At 42.2% G+C, this 26,779-nt stretch overlaps 1 protein-coding gene across 2 annotated transcripts; it reads right to left on the reverse strand.

Moving 5' to 3' along the window:
• Positions 1-336: 336 nt before the first annotated feature.
• Positions 337-26,779, reverse strand: dnajc24 (DnaJ (Hsp40) homolog, subfamily C, member 24). 2 transcript variants are annotated; one of them, XM_063000139.1, is made up of 5 exons: positions 26,756-26,779; positions 25,108-25,219; positions 12,430-12,568; positions 2,113-2,181; positions 337-1,559 (listed from the first exon to the last, which is right to left on the reverse strand). In XM_063000139.1, exons 2-5 carry the CDS (start codon positions 25,213-25,215, stop codon positions 1,417-1,419), a joined length of 459 nt encoding a protein of 152 aa, XP_062856209.1. In that variant the 5' UTR covers positions 25,216-25,219; positions 26,756-26,779; the 3' UTR covers positions 337-1,416. The 2 variants fall into 2 exon arrangements, with proteins under 2 accessions (XP_062856209.1, XP_062856208.1); XM_063000138.1 differs by lacking the exon at positions 26,756-26,779 and adding an exon at positions 26,421-26,551.

Consider the following 26,779-nt stretch of genomic DNA (forward strand, 5'->3'; position numbering starts at 1 on the left):
TTAGACAATATACTGACACACTAGTGTAAGTCACTTTGGATAAAAGCATCTGCTAAATGCTGAAAATGTAAACCTTAAAATAAAGATAGCCTGCTTCTTGTTATTCTTAGCGAGACACGTCGTTTCTGTCAGAGAGATATTCTGTATCAAACCAGACTTGTTTTATCATGTTTTTTTTTCTGCCTTGTCCCAGTCTTAGGGAAACGCGATTGTTAATTAGATATCTTTAAGATTACATAGACTTGAACTCTTCTCTATAGTATCAAGCAAAGTTTAGGTCCATGTGACCCCTTCTTCTGTTTACCATATATTTGCATGTATGTAATAAACTTCAGATTAATAATTTATTTATTTATTAGTACTGTAACATCATGTTTTACACACCTTGGCTACATTCATGACAAGAAGCGGTAATTACTCATTACACAAGATCCATCAGTTCACAAGTTTAATATCAAACACAGTGATGGACAATTTTGTCTCCATTTCACCTCACTAGCATGTCGCTCGTGGAGGAAACTGGAGCTCCCGGAGGAAACCCACACAGACACGAGAAGAACATGCAAACTCCACACATAAAGGACCCGGACCGCCCCACCAGGGGATCGAACATCGGACCTTGCTGTGAGGTGACAGTGCTACCCACTAGGCCACAAATTTAATAAAAGACAACATGTTTGTCCCTTCTTATGATCTCCTGGTACCAGACAGAGGGAATCATGACGGATGACATCAGTAGAACTACTTTATCAGGAATTGAACCCAACAGTCTGGGGACTCATCCGACCGTTCACAGGTGAGTTCTAATTTTTGATCTGTTGACGATCCTGATAGTTACGGCACAACAGCCGTGCACAAAAAAGTCTTATAATCTGTGCACTTGTTTGTTCGGTTGATATAACGCCTTGTTTACTCTGGCGAGTTATTTTCAAGGCAGGATCGGTTTTTCATATGAAAACTTAGTATTACTTCAGTGACTTATTGGGTTTATAAGCAAGTCCTTAAGTTTGTATTTGTAAGAAAGTTTATCATCATGTTTGCGTTGTTTCTGATGAAGATATTGCTTACTGCGTTAGTCATCCTTAGTCTCTCTCTGTTGTATTTAACACATTCTGTCGAAATGTGTTTTACAGTAATTGTAGTTTGTAGTATGTTGCATACGGGGGCCTCCTCTCCCCTTATCAGGTACGAATGCGTAAATGGTGTCCGATACGGCATCTTCTGTATAACGTTTGTTCTGTACCTGTGCACTTATAGTATTGGCTAACCCGTAAGAAAGGTGTTTCTCACGAAGGTGTTTGTGGATAGGGTTTTGAAGCGAAGGCAAAGACCAATTTCCTTTGCCTAAATTAGAAAAGGCATTAATGTTAAAGCCTTGACGAAGGCACCTTGATGAGGCAGAACTCTTTGTCCATGTCATTTAGCTCCTCTCCTGACTTCTATACTAAGCGAACAGGTATCGCAGCACACCACAGCGTCCTCGTCTTCCTCGTCCGTGTCCGTCTTCTCCAGCAGGAACTCGCCACCACAGCGACAGCCGTACGAGTAACACTCATTCTCTATGACACAGGGGAGATATCGATCAGAACACAGCACCCATTATGAGAGAGCAAAAGTCAAAGTCAACGTCCTTTTCTTCTCCCCAAACTAGTTTCCAATTTTTCCCCACTGAAACTTTTCTCCTTCTCCTGCAAACCCCACGCCACACACTCTCCCTCTGACAGTATCAAAGTCACCCACACGCTTTTCACCTGCCAGAGGCGGCATCTCACAGAGCACCATACGTGATCAACTGTTCCTCTTGCAGGGGCCTCGACCAGCCACTCAGTATAACACAAAACACCAAGGCCATAATTGCACCAGCTGCCTGATTGCACAACAGAGATCCAAACTCTTGTTGTGTTAGGAACTATGATTAATCTTGGCTGGGTTTTGGGTCAAGTTATAGATACCAAATCAACTCCATGATTTTCACCTCTTTAAAACATCCTTTATGGTGAAGTGGAATGAAGTGACTACTTTTTAATGATTCTCAGACGCCCTGAACATTGACAGCACAGAAGGCTTCAGCTAGTACTTTAACAGGTAATTTATTAACACAGCTTTACTCACCGCTGTCCCAGTTCATCTCCTCCAGTGTTACACATGCATCAACCGGCCAGCTCTGCTTTAACTCATGGGCTACACACACACACACACACACACACAACACACACACAAATAGAGAGGAAGAGATAAAGACCAACATTAGGATTATAAAACAAGATTATGCTATATGTATATACATTTCATCAGGGCTCTGAGTAGGTATCAAACTTGTCAAACCATGGACTTTGTGCAATTGTTGTCTGACTTTTGTCATACAGACAGAATTTGAAAAAAAAAGAATGCAACAGACTACTAAGGCTAGAATTACACTGCAAGCTTTAGTGATCAATTCTAATGGACTTCTCCAAGTTCGTTTTTAGGCTAACATATCTGAACAAATTTGATTGTGTCCTATATGTCATCGCACTTCTGAACTGACCTGCATGTGCAGAATAGAGCTGCATCTGAGATTCATCAGACAGACAGATTCATGCAGTCAAAACAACCTGACCTGATACCATTATTAATTGTATAATAATCATACATACCAGGCGCTGGGGTGGCGCGGTGGTAAATCACGCACGCACGCACGCACGCACGCACGCACGCACGCACGCACGCACACACACACACACACAACTGAGATCCCAGAAATCCTGTTACTCTATTACACACAGTGATTCAGGTCAAACCGGCCCACTGTGACAATGTAGATGCCCAACTGGCTGATAGCACCAGTGGGGATTCGAACCCAGGATCTCAGTAGTGTGGGTGTGTGTTTATGTGTCGTATTGCTATTATCGCGGGTTCGAATCCTCAGTGGTGCTACCGTCTGGTCGGACATGTACATTCAGACATGACTGGCAAAGTCTGGGTGGGTGGGGGGTGGGTGAGGCTTCCTGATGAATTGGCTTCCTTTCCAGGTGTGTGACAGCATTGTGCCCAGTGATTCTAGGGAGACCGGACCCACTGCAAAACAGTCAAAATTTTAACAAGGCAAAGCAGATAATGTTCCAGGTTTTATTCCTCCATGACTCAACCAAGCATGTACCTGGTGATTGTATCAGGTCTTGGCTGGCTAAATTGTCAGGTTTGTTTATTCATCATTCGAAGTTTAATAGCTTTATATATTATACCAGGTAAACATGCATTCTTGTTTAAGCAGCTACTGGAAATTCAGGCAGGCTGTGGACAAATGAAATATCAAACAACAAGTGTTGAATAACCTAACAAGTGTAATTATAGTTTGTTTACCAATGTTGTGTTTAGCATCAAATGCCTTTTGATCTGACGATTTACAGTAATATTTGCATGTTAGGACATGATTTGTTTATATTTAGATCATTTATTTAGTGACATCACAGTGAAGATAAACACCCCATCTCCTTAATTTCTTCTTTTTTGCATTTTCTCCTTTTCCTCCCAAACTAGTTTCCAATTTCTCCCCATTGCAACTTTCCTCCTGCAAACCCCACACCGAACAAGGCAAGCCGCAGACCGTCACACACTCCCTCCGACAGTATCACAGTCACCCACCACTGTTCACCTGCCAGAGGCGGTATCTCACAGAGCACCAAGCGGCTAATGGCAAGTAAGACAGGTTCTGGACAGATTAAAAAATCTATTAAATAGTACGCAACCAAAAACTCCAAACAATATCAAACAACTGTAACATCATCCTTTAGCATGGTTGCAGTGTTGCTACATGCTCCACAAACTGAAATTAATATCCCAACGGTTACAGTTTTAGTGCAATGACCAAGCAGGACAGGAACTTATCCAAATAACTTCTAAACCATATATTTTCTATTTTGACAGTCAGAAGAACATGGCACACCACGTTAACATTGTTTCCTCCATGCATGAACCCACCAAAACACAAAGATCAAAAGAAGCCAGTGGAAAAAAAAGAACAAGACTAATCAAATTCTAGCAAAATGATCTGATACAGAAGCCCAAGAGGCTCCAACAAAAAGAGCCGTCACCAAATCTGAATATGTTCTGAGGTGTGAAAGAAAGTTTCCTGAATATGAAAATGTAAAACATGACAATTAATTGTCACAGGAGCAAAATGAGAAGAAACGAAAGCCTGAAATGTAACACGTCTCAGAAAGAAAGAAGACGGATAAAAACTGCAGCCGTTGGGAGAGAACGGTAATTAGCACGTCCCCGTGCCACTTTTCAACATGTTTGGCTTTAATTAGCCCAGAGAGTGCCCTGAGCGTGTGCCATTACAGTTTTGGCTGCATATCATTTTAAGGTATGCCAAAGAAATTTGCACCACTGATTCCCAGGCCGTCAAAAAATGTGGTTGAGATGCAGATGAGAAAAATGTGCTGATATTTTAAACAAAAAGACAGTTAGAAATGCGTTTCACATGTATGAAGACGATGTTCAAATTAGTGACACGTTCTCGTTAACCCGTCAGGGCACCGTGCATATTTATAAGTGTCAATGACTAAATGAGATAAAAGTTGGAACGTCTTTAAATGGATTCATCACTTCATCAGTGTCTAATTCTGTCTGAATTAAAGAAGCCTAATTTCTCTAAATGTTTCAGAAACACGTTTCTTTGACTTTTTTGCAGGTGATGAGACTCATACATGAAAGCAGAATATTCTCTGGGTGACAGAAAATAATACCATAATATGTTTTGCAGGGCGCTCAAGTGGCGCAGCCATAAATTACACTAGCCTGTTAACACCTGAGGGCTGTTCTTCAATGGTCAGGACTCCCAGGACCACTACAGAGCAGGTATTATTTAGGTGATGGATCATTCTCAGCACTGCAGTGACACTGACATGGTGGTGGTGTGTTAGTGTGTGTTGTGCTGGTATGAGTGGATCAGACACAGCAGCGCTGCTGGAGTTTTTAAACATCTCGTTGTCACTGCTGGGCTGAGAATATTTAACCAACCAAATACAGTGTATCACAAAAGTGAGTACACCCATCACATTTCTGCAAATATTTTATTATATCTTTTCATGGGACAACACTATAGAAATAAAACTTGGATATAACTTAGAGTAGTCAGTGTACAACTTGTATAGCAGTGTAGATTTACTGTCTTCTGAAAATAACTCATCACACAGCCATTAATGTCTAAATGGCTGGCAACATAAGTGAGTACACCCCACAGTGAACATGTCTAAATTGTGCCCAAAGTGTCAATATTTTGTGTGACCACCATTATTATCCAGCACTGCCTTAACCCTCCTGGGCATGGAATTCACCAGAGCTGCACAGGTTGCTACTGGAATCCTCCTCCACTCCTCCATGATGACATCACGGAGCTGGTGGATGTTAGACACCTGGAACTCCTCCACCTTCCACTTGAGGATGCACCACAGGTGCTCAATTGGGTTTAGTCCATCACCTTTACCTTCAGCTTCCTCAGCAAGGCAGTTGTCATCTTGGAGGTTGTGTTTGGGGTCGTTATCCTGTTGGAAAACTGCCATGAGGCCCAGTTTTCGAAGGGAGGGGATCATGCTCTGTTTCAGAATGTCACAGTACATGTTGGAATTCATGTTTCCCTCAATGAACTGCAGCTCCCCAGTGCCAGCAACACTCATGCAGCCCAAGACCATGATGCTACCACCACCATGCTTGACTGTAGGCAAGATACAGTTGTCTTGGTACTTCTCACCAGGGCGCCGCCACACATGCTGGACACCATCTGAGCCAAACAAGTTTATCTTGGTCTCGTCAGACCACAGGGCATTCCAGTAATCCATGTTCTTGGACTGCTTGTCTTCAGCAAACTGTTTGCGGGCTTTCTTGTGCGTCAGCTTCCTTCTGGGATGACGACCATGCAGACCGATTTGATGCAGTGTGCGGCGTATGGTCTGAGCACTGACAGGCTGACCTCCCACGTCTTCAACCTCTGCAGCAATGCTGGCAGCACTCATGTGTCTATTTTTTAAAGCCAACCTCTGGATATGACGCCGAACACGTGGACTCGACTTCTTTGGTCGACCCTGGCGAAGCCTGTTCCGAGTGGAACCTGTCCTGGAAAACCGCTGTATGACCTTGGCCACCATGCTGTAGCTCAGTTTCAGGGTGTTAGCAATCTTCTTATAGCCCAGGCCATCTTTGTGGAGAGCAACAATTCTATTTCTCACATCCTCAGAGAGTTCTTTGCCATGAGGTGCCATGTTGAATATCCAGTGGCCAGTATGAGAGAATTGTACCCAAAACACCAAATTTAACAGCCCTGCTCCCCATTTACACCTGGGACCTTGACACATGACACCAGGGAGGGACAACGACACATTTGGGCACAATTTGGACATGTTCACTGTGGGGTGTACTCACTTATGTTGCCAGCTATTTAGACATTAATGGCTGTGTGTTGAGTTATTTTCAGAAGACAGTAAATCTACACTGCTATACAAGCTGTACACTGACTACTCTAAGTTATATCCAAGTTTCATGTCTATAGTGTTGTCCCATGAAAAGATATAATGAAATATTTGCAGAAATGTGAGGGGTGTACTCACTTTTGTGATACACTGTATATCCAGCCAACAGCGCCCCGTGGGCAACGTGCTTTGACCACTGATGAAGGTCTAGAAAATGATCAACTCAAACAGCAGCAATAGATGAGCGATCGTCTCTGACTTTACATCTACAAGGTGGACCAACTAGGTAGGAGTGTCTAATATAGAGTGGACAGTGAGTGGACATGGTATTTAAAAACTCCAGCAGCGCTGCTGTGTCTGATCCACTCCTCCCAGCACCATGTCAGTGTCACTGCAGTGCTGAGAATAAAACCTGCTCTGTAGTGGTCCTGACTACTGAAGAACAGGGTGAAAGCAGGCTAAAAAAGTGTGCAGAGAAACAGATGGACTACAATCAGTAATTGTAGAACTACAACGTGCTTCTATATGGTAAGTGGAGCTGATAAAATGGACAGTGAGTGGTTTTAATGTTATGGCTGATATGTGTAAATTAAAGCAGGTGTAACATCAGATCCATAACCCGATTGTGACAGATATCAGGTGGTAAACCTGAACTGTACATGGCGGTCAGTGAGACCATTAAACTCCAATAAGGGGTTTGATGGTACGTTGATGCTGGTGCAGGTCCACATGGGTCAGTGGCTTCTGGTTCTGGATGAGAGCTATCATAAAAAAACAGGCCACAAAAAGATAGCGGATACTTAGCTATGATACGATGCTGACAGCTAAACTGCTGAGTAATTTGGAAACATGGGCACACAATAACCTGAGATAAAAAGAGAGAAAAAAATGGAGCTCAGACTAGCATGAAACATAGAATAAACACACACATACAAGACGATGGGTCTGTCTGAAACCTAGCGAACTGCCTTGCTGCCTACCTGGGCAGCTGCCTAAGTATAGAGGATTCTAGTAAGACATCGGCTTATAGGCACTACTTAGACAGCGATTCTTTAACTAAGCTAAAACAGTTAGCCTCAGGCCATTCAACTCAGACAGGAGAGAACATGCAAAACTCTTAACAAACCGTGGTCATCAACAAGGATTTCATAAATTCCCTCAGCACGCATGTTAGCGTGCCACCCACTTTAGCAGTTACATAGGCACCCTGTATAAGAACTGACTGATGAAATATTCAGAGTAACATGCCAGCCTACTCACGTTCAGAAGTGTTAAATAAGTGTTAGTATAGCAAACATCAGGTTTAAACAGCTGTAATCTCACACCCGGGCAACGACCCAGCACAGTCAATAATAAATCACATTTAGCTGTGCAGTTAACAAAGCACTGCAGGATGGGCTCTGTGGGTTAGGCCCTGATTAGCACTGGCTTTGAGCTAGAATCGATCTCAGCTTTAATTACAGTCAGCCTCGTCATGTCACTCAGACCTCCGAGTGGCTCAAGTTTCAGCTCTAACACTTACATACACATTTTTTTTTTCATTTCATTTCCAGGTTTTACCACCGTTTTATCCTGGTCAGGATCGTGGTGGGTTTGATTTCCCTAGCCGCAATGCAGCAGAGATGGGGACTCAAGTCTGCGACTCGCATAAAATGGCTTGTGGACAACGAAAGTCAGCAACATTAGTTACGTGTGACAATTATATAAAATATATATACAGTGTATCACAAAAGTGAGCACACCCCTCACATTTCTGCAGATATTTAAGTATATCTTTTCATGGGACAACACTGACAAAATGACACTTTGACACAATGAAAAGTAGTCTGTGTGCAGCTTATATAACAGTGTAAATTTATTCTTCCCTCAAAATAACTCAATATACAGCCATTAATGTCTAAACCACCGGCAACAAAAGTGAGTACACCCCTAAGAGACTACACCCCTAAATGTCCAAATTGAGCACTGCTTGTCATTTTCCCTCCAAAATGTCATGTGATTTGTTAGTGTTACTAGGTCTCAGGTGTGCATAGGGAGCAGGTGTGTTCAATTTAGTAGTACAGCTCTCACACTCTCTCATACTGGTCACTGAAAGTTCCAACATGGCACCTCATGGCAAAGAACTCTCTGAGGATCTTAAAAGACGAATTGTTGCGCTACATGAAGATGGCCAAGGCTACAAGATGATTGCCAACACCCTGAAACTGAGCTGCAGCACAGTGGCCAAGATCATCCAGCGTTTTAAAAGAGCAGGGTCCACTCAGAACAGACCTCGCGTTGGTCGTCCAAAGAAGCTGAGTGCACGTGCTCAGCGTCACATCCAACTGCTGTCTTTGAAAGATAGGCGCAGGAGTGCTGTCAGCATTGCTGCAGAGATTGAAAAGGTGGGGGGTCAGCCTGTCAGTGCTCAGACCATACGCCGCACACTACATCAAATTGGTCTGCATGGCTGTCACCCCAGAAGGAAGCCTCTTCTGAAGTCTACACAAGAAAGCCCGCAAACAGTTTGCTGAAGACATGTCAACAAAGGACATGGATTACTGGAACCATGTCCTATGGTCTGATGAGACCAAGATTAATTTGTTTGGTTCAGATGGTCTCAAGCATGTGTGGCGGCAATCAGGTGAGGAGTACAAAGATAAGTGTGTCATGCCTACAGTCAAGCATGGTGGTGGGAATGCCATGGTCTGGGGCTGCATGAGTGCAGCAGGTGTTGGGGAGTTACATTTCATTGAGGGACACATGAACTCCAATATGTACTGTGAAATACTGAAGCAGAGCATGATCCCCTCCCTCCGGAAACTGGGTCGCAGGGCAGTGTTTCAGCATGATAATGACCCCAAACACACCTCTAAGACGACCACTGCTTTATTGAAGAGGCTGAGGGTAAAGGTGATGGACTGGCCAAGCATGTCTCCAGACCTAAACCCAATAGAACATCTTTGGGGCATCCTCAAGCGGAAGGTGGAGGAGCGCAAAGTCTCGAATATCCGCCAGCTCCGTGATGTCGTCATGGAGGAGTGGAAAAGCATTCCAGTGGCAACCTGTGAAGCTCTGGTAAACTCCATGCCCAGGAGAGTTAAGGCAGTTCTGGGAAATAATGGTGGCCACACAAAATATTGACACTTCAGGAACTTTCACTAAGGGGTGTACTCACTTTTGTTGCCGGTGGTTTAGACATTAATGGCTGTATATTGAGTTATTTTGAGGGAAGAATAAATTTACACTGTTATATAAGCTGCACACAGACTACTTTTCATTGCGTCAAAGTGTCATTTTGTCAGTGTTGTCCCATGAAAAGATATACTTAAATATCTGCAGAAATGTGAGGGGTGTACTCACTTTTGTGATACACTGTATATAAATTTTTTTTTTCTGCTCTCTAATAACGCTCCGGCCGTTTTAAACCGCAATGCACGCAATGAGTAGACGTAACAGTCAGTGTAATGATGAAGCGTCACTCCCTACTTAAAATGGTGGAATACCCTACGTAGTGCACTTCACAGTAACAGATAATGTGAATGAAACATTCCTACAGAATTGGCACTAATGTTTTTAAGAACGCTTTCTGAACCAATCACCTTCTGATTGTAATTGTTAGTAAGAAATGCTGTTATTTGCATGTATTTAGTTTGCAGCATCACACAGATGATCGTCAATGAAACGCTTGATTGGCTTTCTAACGAGTTCGTGTTTTACTTTACAACCGGGAAAAGTTTGGAGGTTTTTTATTATAATTACAAACATTTACAAAATAACGAATTATATTCCTAATGGGACACATGGTTATAAATTTAATAGCATCTGGAAGAACATAAGCTAAGGTAAGCAGTATTATGGATTTTTTTTTGCTGTGTTTGGGATTTTGGCCGCTGTGCCGTAATTTGCAATGATAACAAAAAGTCAGTTCAAGCTTTTAACTGGTACCTAGGAAAGTAAAGGCACAAAGTAAAACGGCACTAATCTGTTGTTGTTTTTATCTGAACTTACAGATTATTTGTTTAGTTCTACACTACATTTTCAATATATGTTTTGTTTATATTATATTGACTCGTGACTTGACTCGGACTCGTATTTTGTGACTTGTGAACATCTCTGCAATGCAGTAACAGAACCCGATGAGGATGCTAATCCATCGCGGGGCCTCGACCACCCCCATCCTTCATACACAGCCAAATATGTATGACGCCCAACTGACTGATTCTGCTCGATCTTAGGGGTACTTTTTCCAACCTCTCATACAGCAGGACAACTGGCTAATCTAAATCTCCCTCACAGTCAGTAAGTAAGAGGTTGGTATAATTTATTTATTCACTGCAATTTTAACGTCATGTTTTACACACTGTGGTTACATTCATGACAGAAACGATAGTTACTCATTACACAAGATTCATCAGTTCAAGTTTAATATCAAACAGTCATGACCAATTTTGTATCTCCAATTCACCTCACTAGCACATCTTTGTACTATGGGAGGAAACCGGAGCTCTAGAGGAAACCCACACAGACACGGGGAGAACATGCAAACTCCACTCAGAAAGGACCCAACACATTTCACCTGGAAATCAAACCCAGGATCTTCTCGCTGTGAGGTGACAGTGCTACCCACTGAGCCACCATGCCGCCCAAGTAAGTGGTTAAGTAAGCGTTGTCGTTCAAGGTTCAGGTGCCCTGAACAAGGTGTATTCTCGGCAGAAGCCAGAGCCACGATGACGCAGACCAGGATAAAGTGGTTGGTGAAAATGAATAAATGAACAATATTACAAATAAACAAAAATATATAAGAAATACATAAGGTTGAAAAAGGCTGGGCTTAAGCAGTACTGAGTCAGAGTGTGTTCATCCCTAAAGACAGTACACTGCCCAAACCACAACTTCCACCCCCCCCACCCCCCCACCCAAGCTCTGATGGTGCTGCTGCATGTACACTTATTGAAGCTCCTAATGGAGGGCGAGGGGAGTTCTTTCCTCAGGCGAGAGGGGAGAGACACAGCCTATCACTTCATGTAAGAATAGACCATGTGTGATAGACCTGACCTACATTCTCATTCTCTCTCTCTCTCTCTCTCTCTCATTTTCTCTTCTTTTTCTCTCTCTTCGAAAAAAGTGGGTGAGAAAGCTGTTATGTCGCACATCCTTAATGGTGCTATATTTCCCATAACCCCCACATTTTTCACTGTAGGATCTCTTATATCTTCTAATATGTTCTAATAATGTGCAACATCAACACAAATATAAAGATCTTACTGATTTTTCACATTGTTCTTATAATTGCAGATACGGTGAAAAGATCTGAAGAACAAGGTGAAAAAGAATCGTTCAAATGATGTGATCAAGTGCAGGTGTATTGAGCATGAAAAAACAATACAGGAGAATTTTTTGCATGTTTACATTCCATCTACTTCTCATGTTATAGACATGCAGTCTAAAGGCATATTTCAAAACAATCTTTAATGCTGAGGACAAAACATGGCAGACTACATCCCTAATTGTTTAGCATACAATTATACCATGGTCAAGACAGGAAAAATGGCATTTGCTGCAGTAGTTTACTTTGGACAAACTTATTTTCATCCTGACGTCCTGACAACAGGAACGACCACTAGCTTTACTGATTGAGAAAATAACTGGAGATACAAAATTGTCCATGACTGTGTTGGATAATGGAAACACTGCACACAAGGTGGAAACACACTGGAAGCAGGGTGCAAATTCATCACAGCACCACACATTTCCTCACCAACACCAAAGGATATTTTAATTTAGTTTTTGTTTGTTTTTCTTGTAGAAGGTAGGTGGAAACCAGAGTACCTGAAGGAAACCTCATACAGTACAGGTCTGAATTTCAGAGGTGCTTTTGGCCGGCCGAGCATAAACAGTATGCCTGAGGAAAGGATGGCCGTAGACCTGGTATAGATTGGCACACCTCGTTCAGTGTATTCCTGCCTTGTGCCCAGTGTTTCCAGGAGAAGGTACGTACCACGTAGCTGCAGGTCATACTCTCTCCTGCTCTTCTCATTGCTTAGGATCTTCCACGCCTGATCCACCTCTATAAACCTCTTCAAACTCTCCTCAGCCTCCTCATCTGATAGACCAGGCTTCTGCTTGTCTGGATGAAACTGCCAATAAAAAAATTTACGGTAAGTGAAAAAGAGACATGAATTTAAATAATGTGTGGTACACTGTAAAGACAAAAATGGACACAGAGAAGTGGTAGTTCAATGGATATGGAACTGAACTATTGATCGGAAGGTCACTGGTTGAAGTTTTACCACTGCCATTTGTCCAGTGTTGGATCCCTGAACAAGACTCTTAACCCTGCACTGTTTTGGTCACCAGTTCCAAACTGATCTAACAGATTTTGGTGGGATTTGTGGCGTAATGTTTATGTAAAAACTTTCCCTGTTAGACATAAATCTGGAATGGTTCCAGATGAGACTGATCATCAAGATTTAAAAACCCTAATTCAGTTAGGTTGGACATCAGACTGGGGAGACTGGTGATGATCTCAATGTTCTCAGATTGTTTGGTAGAGACAGGAAAACTACATACCAACTAAGAACTTTCCATCGGGCATTCAACTGACTGCTGATTGGGTTTTGGCACTGGTGAGTCGAGCATTGCGTGAATGTGTATGTGTTTGTTGGCCCTGAACCGCTGCCAACTACAGTTAACGATGCATGCTGGACTACAATAACCAACAGTTCTAGGCTGGCCAATTACTGTCCGCTGTAATTATATTTCTCATTTTAAGCAACAGAGAAGAACTAATCATTTCAAACAATTAATTTTTCAAATTAATTAACATTTTAGGGTGGTTCCAACCTGCTCTAGTTCTATTTTACGGCTCTCATTTTTTTCTCTTGTATTTTAGTTGATGTGACAGGAAGCTGAAAGAGCACGGGTGTCATCGACAGTGTATTATCTTCCAGACTGAATCATAAGCAAATGCAGTGCAGCAACAAACCTAATAAACATAAAACTTTTTAACACTGTCTCTGAACGGAAATGAAAGTGGTGTGGTGGCTTCCTGCGGTCACTTTTACACTTTTGTATATTATATTTATGCATTTATCCCTTTTTCCCTCTCAATTTGGTCGTATCCAATTACCCTGGTTGTATCTCTCTATCACTGCTGCAGACCTGATGTCCGTCTGTCTGTCCGTCCGTCCGTCTGTCTGTACACTGATCAGCCTTAACATTAAAGCCACATCCTTGTTTCTACACTCACTGTCCATTTTATCAGCTCCACTTACCATATAAAAGCACTTTGTACTTCTACAATTACTGACTGTAGTCCATCTGTTTATTTACATATATATTTAGCCTGCTTTCACCCTGTTCATCAATGGTCAGGACCCCACAGGACCACCACAGAGCAGGTATTATTTGGGTGGTGGATCATTCTCAGCACTGCAGTGACACTGACATGGTGGTGGTGTGTTAGGATGTGTTGTGCTGGTATGAGTGGATCAGACACAGCAGCGCTGCTGGAGTTTTTAAATACCGTGTCCACTCACTGTCCACTCTATTAGACACTCCTACCTAGTTGGTCCACCTTGTAGATGTAAAGTCAGAGACGATCGCTCATCTATTGCTGCTGTTTGAGTTGGTCATCTTCTAGACCTTCATCAGTGGTCACAGGACACTGGGCGCTGTTGGCTGGATATGTTTGGTTGGTGGACTATTCTCGGTCCAGCAGTGACAGTGAGGTGTTTAAAAACTCCATCAGTGCTGCTGTGTCTGATCCACTCATACTAGCACAACACACACTAACACACCACCACCATGTCAGTGTCACTGCAGTGCTGAGAATGATCCACCACCTAAATAATACCTGCTCTGTGGTGGTCCTGTGGGGGTCCTGACCATTGAAGAACAGGGTGAAAGGGGGCTAACAAAGTATGCAGAGAAACAGATGGACTACATTCAGTAATTGTAGAACTACAAAGTGCTTCTATATGGTAAGTGGAGCTGATAAAATGGACAGAGTGTAGAAACAAGGAAGTGGTCATAATGTTATGCCTAATCAGTGTCTATCTATCTATCTATCTATCTATCTATCTATCTATCTATCTATCTATCTATCTATCTATCTATCTCATAATAATTAGAAGGGGTGTCCCAATACTTTTCCATATAGTATATGCAGTTCATATTTATGAATAATCAAAACCAAAGCAGTTAAATACACCCCAAGTGAATTACTGATATTGTCTTTGGTTATTAATTAAACTAAGTGTCCATTATTGGTTAGTTATTTAAAGAAGGCGCTCGTGTCTTTGATCTCCACTTCACTACACAATCATGGTTTAAAGTGAAGCTGTATTGAACACGGCAAAATTCAGGAGTTAAAAGTTTCCTTCTACGGCTCTCTCAAAGCCTTTCTTAATTAAAGCTACAAGAACAGTCCAATCTGGTGCACTTTGATTCTGTTGATCTGGGATAGTGAGTCCCTGCAGAGAGGATTACACCTAGTGCAGTGTGGGAACTCACCCAGAGATCAGAGACAACAAGCCTGCTATTGGAACACCGGGAGGCAAAACACAAGTCCTGATTACTAACAGTTATCATCGAGTATCTGTAGATGATTATAACAAGTCACACAGCACCAAACAATGCTGACGATTTTCTGCTTTATTTTCCATCTCCCGTCATTTCCTCGTTAGTGTGTGAGTTTTCTCCAGCGTATAATAAATATGTGGATGCTGATTGGTCACTCCTTATTGCCCCTTGATGTGATGAAGCGAATATATATACAGTGTATCACAAAAGTGAGTACACCCCTCACATTTCTGCAAATATTTCATAATATCTTTTCATGGGACAACACTATAGACATGAAACTTGGATATAACTTAGAGTAGTCAGTGTACAGCTTGTATAGCAGTGTAGATTTACTGTCTTCTGAAAATAACTCAACACACAGCCATTAATGTCTAAATAGCTGGCAACATAAGTGAGTACACCCCACAGTGAACATGTCCAAATTGTGCCCATATGTGTCGTTGTCCCTCCCTGGTGTCATGTGTCAAGGTCCCAGGTGTAAATGGGGAGCAGGGCTGTTAAATTTGGTGTTTTGGGTACAATTCTCTCATACTGGCCACTGGATATTCAACATGGCACCTCATGGCAAAGAACTCTCTGAGGATGTGAGAAATAGAATTGTTGCTCTCCACAAAGATGGCCTGGGCTATAAGAAGATTGCTAACACCCTGAAACTGAGCTACAGCATGGTGGCCAAGGTCATACAGCGGTTTTCCAGGACAGGTTCCACTCGGAACAGGCTTCGCCAGGGTCGACCAAAGAAGTTGAGTCCACGTGTTCGGCGTCATATCCAGAGGTTGGCTTTAAAAAATAGACACATGAGTGCTGCCAGCATTGCTGCAGAGGTTGAAGACGTGGGAGGTCAGCCTGTCAGTACTCAGACCATACGCCGCACACTGCATCAACTCGGTCTGCATGGTCGTCATCCCAGAAGGAAGCTGACGCACAAGAAAGCCCGCAAACAGTTTGCTGAAGACAAGCAGTCCAAGAACATGGATTACTGGAATGCCCTGTGGTCTGACGAGACCAAGATAAACTTGTTTGGCTCAGATGGTGTCCAGCATGTGTGGCGGCGCCCTGGTGAGAAGTACCAAGACAACTGTATTTTGCCTACAGTCAAGCATGGTGGTGGTAGCATCATGGTCTTGGGCTGCATGAGTGTTGCTGGCACTGGGGAGCTGCAGTTCATTGAGGGAAACATGAATTCCAACATGTACTGTGACATTCTGAAACAGAGCATGATCCCCTGCCTTCGAAAACTGGGCCTCATGGCAGTTTTCCAACAGGATAACGACCCCAAACACAACCTCCAAGATGACAACTGCCTTGCTGAGGAAGCTGAAGGTAAAGGTGATGGACTAAACCCAATTGAGCACCTGTGGCGCATCCTCAAGTGGAAGGTGGAGGAGTTCAAGGTGTCTAACATCCACCAGCTCCGTGATGTCATCATGGAGGAGTGGAAGAGGATTCCAGTAGCAACCTGGGCAGCTCTGGTGAATTCCATGCCCAGGAGGGTTAAGGCAGTGCTGGATAATAATGGTGGTCACACAAAATATTGACACTTTGGGCACAATTTGGACATGTTCACTGTGGGGTGTACTCACTTATGTTGCCAGCCATTTAGACATTAATGGCTGTGTGTTGAGTTATTTTCAGAAGACAGTAAATCTACACTGCTATACAAGTTGTACACTGACTACTCTAAGTTATATCCAAGTTTCATGTCTATAGTGTTGTCCCATGAAAAGATATAATGAAATATTTGCAGAAATGTGAGGGGTGTACTCACTTTTGTGATACACTGTATATACAACAAATTTATGAGCAGCACAGTGAATCAGTGGGTCCTTGAAACAGCATTTTTGCTCATTTTATTTAATCGTAATTAATTCTCGAATTCTCATTGTAGCAGCAGTGGCTTAGCGATTAAGGTACTGAACTAATATCAGAAGCTCCCTCAGTTGCTTGCACTGTAATTGGCTGCAACTGGCTTTGGATGAAGCGTCTGCTTAATGCCGTAAACATAGTTAATGTTTAACACTTAACTGACCAACTTACAGTGATGCACACTTTAAAGCTCACTGGCTTTACGTCACACACTCACACTCACACTCACACTCACACACACACACTCACACACACACACACACACACACACACACGGCTGTAATGAACAACAGGTTCCTAAACACCTATACACTACATGAGCAAAAATATATGGACACCCCTTAATAACTTAATTATAAAGTTCAGGTATTTAGCCACACCCAATACCACCAGGTGTATAAACTCCATCACATAAACAACCATACACTTTCAAATTTGTGGCAATAGTATAGGGAAGACCCTTTCCTCTTCCAGCATGACTGTGCTCTGTGCACAACCTGAGGTCCAAGTCAATGCAGGCCAGTCCAACTTTAGAGCCTGTCCTCAGATATGCTCTTTTGACTGAACTGGTACAAATTCATACGAACAATGGGTAATTTGATGAAACTATAAATGAAGAGATGTATTCTGCCATAATACACTTTTTAGAAAGTCAAGGATTAGGATTTTTGCTGGTATTGTTAAACAATATAGAAAATAAAATAGAGATTTTTTTTCTGTGATGCTTCCTTTAGTCTTTATTCTTCACTTTAGGAAGCAGAAAACTGGCCAGTGTAAAACAGCAAACCTGTCAGAAGACAAATTGCCTATGTCAAAGCTTTGTTGCTTAATACAAAAATGACCAAAAAATTTGGTTTCTTACAGCCTCATATTTCTAATACTCTGTTTATGGCAGGGTGGTATGACGGTACATTCGGTATACCAGCTTTCATTCCTCGTACAGTATGGATATATCATATACCACCATACTGTAGCACAGTTAATACAACAGCTGTAGGCTTCAATAGGATGCAAATCATATAATATCCTTCAACTCTAAAAGGGCCATGGAGCACCAAGCAGATTAGATACAGCTCACTTATTAACCAGGTAGTGTTAGCATAACAGTGTTAACAGATGAGAGAGGTTTTCTCAATATGGTGGGAAACAAAAACAGCAAAGAAATGAGCCGTGTCTGCAGTTTAGTTTTTGTTTCGACACAGATTAAAACACTATATACTGTATGGTTTGTCGGGGCACGGTTGTTGCAAAAAAGCAAACGGTTAAGTGACATTACAAATGGGGGTTGCTATACGGACATTATACCAACAACACCAAAGCAAGCTGGAAGTGTAGATGTATAAAGTTGTCCACTTTTCTACAACAGACCTGTGATCAAGTTGTACAATCAGTGGCGTCGTACCTTAGTATAACTGTATACTTCATCAGTGGTGACTGGGAGACTGCAAATGTCGATAATTGTATAATACTTACATATTATATTATTAATAAACATTATATATATTGCACGTTTCACGTGTACTGATTCCATCATATATTGTGTCATTTTGTGGGGCCAAGCAAAGCTATCGCTTGTTAAGTGTGACGTCACGCGTCATTTCCGGGGCCTAACGAACCTAATCGCAAACGCAAACAACTATGGCTAAACCTGTGAACCTTTTTATATATACAGTGTATCACAAAAGTGAGTACACCCCTCACATTTCTGCAAATATTTTATTATATCTTTTCATGGGACGACACTGTAGACATGAAACTTGGATATAACTTAGAGTAGTCAGTGTACAACTTGTATAGCAGTGTAGATTTACTGTCTTCTGAAAATAACTCAACACACAGCCATTAATGTCTAAATGGCTGGCAACATAAGTGAGTACACCCCACAGTGAACATGTCCAAATTGTGCCCAAAGTGTCAATATTTTGTGTGACCACCATTATTATCACTGCCTTAACCCTCCTGGGCATGGAATTCACCAGAGCTGCACAGGTTGCTACTGGAATCCTCTTCCACTCCTCCATGATGACGTCACGGAGCTAGTGGATGTTAGACACCTTGAACTCCTCCATCTTCCACTTGAGGATGCGCCACAGGTGCTCAATTGGGTTTAGTCCATCACCTTTACCTTCAGCTTCCTCAGCAAGGCAGTTGTCATCTTGGAGGTTGTGTTTGGGGTCGTTATCCTGTCGGAAAACTGCCATGAGGCCCAGTTTTTGAAGGGAGGGGATCATGCTCTGTTTCAGAATGTCACAGTACATGTTGGAATTCATGTTTCCCTCAATGAACTGCAGCTCCCCAGTGCCAGCAACACTCATGCAGCCCAAGACCATGATGCTACCACCACCATGCTTGACTGTAGGCAAGATACAGTTGTCTTGGTACTTCTCACCAGGGCGCCGCCACACATGCTGGACACCATCTGAGCCAAACAAGTTTATCTTGGTCTCGTCAGACCACAGGGCATTCCAGTAATCCATGTTCTTGGACTGCTTGTCTTCAGCAAACTGTTTGCTGGCTTTCTTGTGCGTCAGCTTCCTTCTGGGATGACGACCATGCAGACCGAGTTGATGCAGTGTGCGGCGTATGGTCTGAGCACTGACAGGCTGACCTCCCACGTCTTCAACCTCTGCAGCAATGCTGGCAGCACTCATGTGTCTATTTTTTAAAGCCAACCTCTGGATATGACGCCGAACACGTGGACTCAACTTCTTTGGTCGACCCTGGCGAAGCCTGTTCCGAGTGGAACCTGTCCTGGAAAACCGCTGTATGACCTTGGCCACCATGCTGTAGCTCAGTTTCAGGGTGTTAGCAATCTTCTTATAGCCCAGGCCATCTTTGTGGAGAGCAACAATTCTATTTCTCACATCCTCAGAGAGTTCTTTGCCATGAGGTGCCATGTTGAATATCCAGTGGCCAGTATGAGAGAATTGTACCCAAAACACAAAATTTAACAGCCCTGCTCCCCATTTACACCTGGGACCTTGACACATGACACCAGGGAGGGACAACGACACATTTGGGCGCAATCTGGACATGTTCACTGTGGGGTGTACTCACTTATGTTGCCAGCTATTTAGACATTAATGGCTGTGTGTTGAGTTATTTTCAGAAGACAGTAAATCTACACTGCTATACAAGCTGTAGACTGACTACTCTAAGTTATATCCAAGTTTCATGTCTATAGTGTTGTCCCATGAAAAGATATAATGAAATATTTGCAGAAATGTGAGGGGTGTACTCACTTTTGTGATACACTGTATATTGTAAGATCCATATTGCACTAATTGTAATGATCTATGTTTATTGTCATAAATATTTTCTGTTTGGTTAAAGAATACTTATTTGAGGTGACTTGGTATTTCAGCTGACTTGGTATTTCAGCTATTGATGATTTTTCCTGGTAATCAGTGTATGCTGTTATTTATTAGTCCTCTTCGGTGGAGTCTGCGGAGGGCAGAATTGTACTGACTCTATATACCGACAATATTTATCAAATATACGGAAAGAAAGAGGACGTGGAGCAACAGATTTATGATCGTAGTTTTGTTTGTTATACGCCAAATGTGAACATAGTGAGTTTTTATAAGAAACTTGGATTAACGGATAAGTCAATGTAAGAAGAAAGTGAAAATAAATTCTGTTTGTGGAAAACTTAAGGAACTCGTGTTGCTGTCGTTGGAAATTGGATTTACAAACATTACCCGAGTCATAAATGTCTAGTCCTTCTCAATAGCTGTCTGGACGAGAAAAGGTCTTATTATATACATATATTATATATTATATATATTAGAAACATACATTAAGATACAAATAAGACAAGATGTGCAGTACACTAGTGCACTTCAGGTAATCAGAATATCATGAAAAGTTCATGTCATTATTTCATTTCATGTCACCTCATCAAGAGGTAAGCGGTCATATTTTTAATTACATGAAAACTGACATTTCTAACTCTTTGGTTTTACTTTTAATCAGTATAGCTTATATAGTAAAAATCCAGAATCTCACATTATTATATGAAATAAAAATAAAAAGCTTAAAACACGTGTAATGAATATACAGTACAATGACAGTTTACCTTTTTACATTGAATTTTGAACAAAAATATTACTTCATGATATCTAATCACAAGGAAAGCGGTAAAAAGACAGTTGGGTAGTTTTTTTTCGACTCGGACCTGTTGAAGCAGTACGGGACACAGCACTGTGGCATATTGAAAATACGAGGGACTCGGCCAACTTGGACCCGGATGTGACGTATCATAAGGTCGACACGTCACCACTTAACAAGCGGATAATACCCAAAACCTTTACTATATACATGATAAAATAAAAATGTTTGATATTCTATGTACTTATGACAGTAAAATCAGCCACAGACATGTAAAAAGTAAAACATACTGTGATATACCGTGAAACAGTCAGAATTTTTTAAAAAATACCGTAATACAAATTTTCGGTCATACCACCCAGCCCTCTATTTCCTCGGTTGCTCCCGTTAGGCGTTGTCGGCGGATTGTGATCCACATTATTGATTTGACACAGTTTTTACACCGACTGCCCTTCCTGATGCAACCCTCCCTATTTATCTGGGCTTGGGACCAGCACTACAATGCACTGGTTTATGCATCCTAGCAGCTAGGTATCTGTAGGACAATTCAGTGTCTCTAATTTGCCTGGGTGCATGTTTTTGGACTTTGGGAGGAAACCGGAGCACCCGGAGGAAACCCACGCAGACACGGGGAGAACATGCAAACTCCGCAGAGAAAGGACCCGGACCGCCCCACCTGGGGATCGAACCCAGGACCTTCTTGCTGTGAGGCGACAGTGCTACCCACCGTGCCGCCCTCATACCACCCAGCCCTAACTCGGCTACACTGGAAATCTGATAAGGTTAATGCTGACACATTCAAATACCCGGATGGCACAGCGGTCTGTAGTGCTAGCCCACCACTTACGAGACTTGGGTTTGAATCTCAGTGGTGCTATCAGCTATTAAGCAGGCATCTACAAAGACATGAACGGCTATGTCTGAGGGATGTTTGAAGCCCTGTGATGGATTGGAGCCATGTCCGGGGTATTCATGAACTCAGATTTCTGTACACTGGTGCGTACAGTTTAGCACATGCTGGTGGAGAAATGTGTGGTACATTGTTTAATATTAGAGTTAAGATGTGTTGATCAGGCCGTCGGGCAAGATGTGTTTTCCATTCGGCTGCTCCCTCACCCTCACCTGACACGGTTCAGGTGCTCACCATAAATACAGCACTGAACGAGAGAGGCGTCGGTTCTGCCCTCTCACCCGCCCTCGCCTCCTCCCTCTCCTCTCTGCCCGCCTGCCTGCCCGCCTGCCTGCTTCCTCTCTGGAGTTACACGCTTTAATTGCTGTCCCCTTGCACGCATTGTAAAATATTCATTTACCGGGCCTAATGGAGCTTGGAGAGCAGAAGCACAATATAAAGGGCCGGCCAATTTGGAGCGCTCGCCGACACTGGTCATACATCATCACGGGCTCTGGTGCTGAGGAAACCTGCTCACATAGTCCTGAGGGGCCGAGGTAAGGGCCAGCAGCATCACGCTACTGCCACCTAATGTCAGCCCACACACAGAGAGAAAACACACACACAGCTCAGGTATGAAGTATGAGGCTATACCAGTTACAAGGTACACTAAATAGCCAAAAGCATACGGACACCTATCCTAATTACTTAATGCAGGAGTTCTATCCACACTGAATGGACTAACGTGTGTATAAAACCATAAAAGTATATTTACTCTCAGCCTACTCTCTTCTGAGAAAGCTTTCCCAAGATTTTGAAGTGTGACTCGAGGAATTTGTGCCCATTAGGTAAGAACCATTATGATAACAGGCACTGACGCTGGACAAAATGGTTTGGCGGCAATCAATGTTCTGATTTCTTCCTAAAGTGTTCAGTAGTGTTAAGGTCAGGGCTTTATGCAGGTCCATATCATTATGCCAGATCTGTGTTAACCTCTCCTCGTCAACAGCTCAACAGACAGAGGTAAAACGCCAGAAGAGGAAAGCCCTGAGTGCAGCTGGGAGACCAGCATCAAGCTTCATCTGCGCAAAATGTGGAAGAGACTGTCATTCCCGGATAGGCCTGACAAGCCACAACCGATGTTGCAAAAATTGAACAGTGCACAACTCCATAGTCTCCCGAGACTGACGGATGCCTGATACCACCACTTTATCCTGTTCAGGGTCACAGTGGGTCCGGTTCAACCCAGAATCACGGGGCACCATGCAGTAACAGATACTAATTGGCACGCCAATCTATCACAGGGCCTGTGCCACACCTGTAGACCCCAGACTAGCGTATAGCATCGCTGTGGATTTGAACCCTGGATCCCAGCTGTAGTGGGCTAGCATCATTTAAAAATAGATTTTAGAAAGAAAAAGTCAGCATGTTTCAGCTTGTTGCTGTGTGATGAAGATAGAAGGGGGAGATAGAAGGGAACATATCAGAACTGTTCCTGGACTGGCTCTGCAACCATCCTGATAAAAAGTGTCATAATTAAAATGGGTTTGAGATTAAACCAAGCAGATTAAACATCACAAGGTCAAACAGTATTTAAATAATGTATTCAATTAATACAACAGTGAGGAAATTCTAATCAAGCCCCTGTAGATATACCACTATCCCTCTGTTTTATCTACCGCCTGTATTCACATTTATAAACTAAGCTTAACAAAAGAAACTGAAAAGCCAGAAATGTGAGCAAAAAGTCAAACATCAGAACAAACGTTTATATGCAGGCTGAGGTATATTTTTGGAGGGCTCATGTGGTGCAGCAGTCTCACATGCTAGCACACCAGCACAGAGAGTTTGAGTAAAAGGAAGAACATGCAAAAGTTTTAAACCCATAACAAAAAAGTCATTAGTTTTCATTCTGGTCAGGATTGTGGTGGGTCTGGTTACCCCGAAATTACTGGATGCCAATCCATCGCAGGGCCGTCCAGCACCCATTTCACTAGGTGTGTACCCTTTCTGTATGTACATTTACATTTTCAGCATTTAGACGCCGTTATCCAAAGCGATTTGCAGTACAGTTACACTATACAGTCTGAGCAATTGAGGGTTAAGGGCCTTGCTCGAGGGCCCAACAGCAGCAACCTGGCAGTGGTGAGGCTTGAACCAGCGACCTTTAAAATACTAGTCCAGTACCCTAACCACTAGGCTACGGCTTGCCTAATAGAAGAGGAGTGATTGTAACACATTAATGTTGTGTTACAGTTGTAGCCTAGCGGTTAAAGTACTGGACTAGTAAGCAGAAGGATGCCGGTTCAAATCTCACCACTGCCAGGTTGTCTCTGTTGGGCCCTTGAGCAAGGCCCTTAACCCTCAATTGCTTCGTTTGTATATTGTAAGTCGCTTTGGATAAAAGCGTCTGCTAAATGCCAAAAATATAAATGTTAATGTTAGTATTACAACAAGACTTATTTTGCAACATCGTTATAATACCTGACATCAGCTGTTAGAAATATTCATGAAGACATTTGATCGCTTACATTTACTGCATTTAACAGACAATTTTAAACAAAGCAACTAACAATTGTGACTGTGTACAACTGTACACACCTGACTGGCTGATGATACTGCTGGAGATTAGGACACTGAATGGCAGCAGTAGTGGACTGGCTCAATATTAATGCTTTGCCACTCAAGCTCCTTCAGAGGGCAATTTATTTTACTAAAATATTCGTGCTTGATTGTTTTGCTTGGTTTGACTCTCTGCAACTGCGAGTTGTCGTCATGTTCCGCCCAACAGTGACACCCCATCTAATGCTCAGTATGGCTGGGCACTATGGTGAAAAATCGTATCAGCTATTTCTGCCATATGATGAGTAAATTTCCAGATTCTAATCTGTGTTTTAGTAAACTGTGTATATTAATCTCGTAAGTATCCATGAAAAATACAAGGCATGTTCTAGTGTGACATGGATTTTAGAGATCCAAGGTTACTAAAGGGCTGCAAATGTTCCTGTCCATGGTACCACTAACAAAAACCCAGTTTTTAGTTCCAGTTTAGTGCCTGACTACAAACTATCACACTTTAATTTTAGTGACACAAAATTAGAACCAAGAATGAAAACACACATTTAATATTAGACATGAAAGTAATTTACACATGTACAGGTGGCAAGACAACACACTAGACACGAGTTTAATCAAAATAAAAGTTGAAGAAAAAAACTGATTTACCATCAGCACAAGTCTCTGATACTTCTGTTTTAACTCTTGTACATCTTCAGTAGGAGCAGCACCAAGTATCGAGTACCAGTTCTTCTGAAGATCTCCAGCGTTTGACATACTTCTGCATAAAAAAAGTTTAAACAAGTTTAATATCAAAAACAGTCATGGACAATTTAGTATCTCCAATTCCCCTCACTTGTATGTCTATGAAACCCACGCAGACACGAGGAGAACATACAAACTCCACACAGAAAGGACCCGGACCGCCCCACCTGGGGATCGAACCCAGGACCGTCTGCTGCACCATGACTGACTGATGAAATTTACATTTTCGACATTTAGCAGAAGCTTTTTATCCAAAGCAACTTCTCATCTTACAAATACAAGCAATTGAGGGTTAAGGGCCTTGCTCAAGGGCCCAACAGTGGCAACCTGGCAGTAGTAGGGCTTAAACCAATAACCTTTCGATTACCGGCAACATTCGATTACCAGCAACATTCTTTATACCCTGTTGTTGGACTGTTTGACTATTTGTTGTTATCGTATTGAGATTAGTGTCGTTTTGTGCTTTAATGTCTTATGTGATTTGTTTGTAAGAATGCATGTTCCTCAAGAGGCTTTGCCTTTTGCCAGGCCGCCATTGTAAACAAGAAGCGGCACGGTGGCTCGGTGGGTAGCACGGTGGCTCGGTGGGTAGCACTGTCACCTCACAGCAAGAAGGTCCTGGGTTCGATCTCCAAGCAGGGCAGTTCGCGTCCTTTCTGTGTGGAGTTTGCATGTTCTCCCCGTGTCTGCGTGGGTTTCTTCCAGGAGCTCCGGTTTCCTCCCACAGTCCAAAAATATGCAGTCAGGTTAATTGGAGACACTGAATTGCCCTATAGGTACATGTGTGTGTGAAGGACTGGCGCCCCATCCAGGGTGTTAGTGTGTGCCTTGCGGCCATTGAAAAGCTGGGATAGCCTAAATATTTAAAAGTTTTTACATCAACTTTAATGTTTTAATGAAAGCTGACTGTTTATAACGGAATCCTCTCACCATAATGACGCTAAATTCAAGCAGATAAATTAAGAAATATGAATAAATTTATATGTTGTTAATATATATTCTGAACTTTCTTGTGTTTGAAATTATTGTTAGGGTAAAGAGTAAATAATAGTAACTTTATTGTAATTTCATACTCTGAAGCTCACTGAGAAAAGTCTGGACACCCGTGTTATTATTTATTAGCAATCTAGCATGGTAGCTAATGTAATGAACCTGCTAGCATGGTAGCTAATGTATAACATACAGCAAATAAAAGTTATATTTATAGTAATACAAACCTTACGGACGGATTCGAAGACGCGGTGAAAAGTAAAAAAGACGCCGCGCATGTCAGAAAAATAACAACATTATTTTTAATTTCTAATTTCTACTCAACACACAGTTTGTACTGCTAAGTGCTAACCGCTAGCCTACATTGTGTCTCACTATATTAGACTCGGTAAGAAACACGCCCCCGCCAAACACAATATATAAATTTTATTTTGTTTAAATTTAATGAATTTGAAGTTTTAGAAATGTGTTTTTAATCTAGATATTTAAATTATTTAATTTTATTCTTCATATTTGGTCAGTTTAAACTGACAAACTAAGCGCTTTTATTTGAGATTCTCACCCGAGTGATTTAAGCAATAGCACA

This window comes from Trichomycterus rosablanca, chromosome 8, assembly GCF_030014385.1.
Source record: "Trichomycterus rosablanca isolate fTriRos1 chromosome 8, fTriRos1.hap1, whole genome shotgun sequence".
In the NCBI taxonomy this organism is placed as follows: domain Eukaryota; kingdom Metazoa; phylum Chordata; class Actinopteri; order Siluriformes; family Trichomycteridae; genus Trichomycterus; species Trichomycterus rosablanca.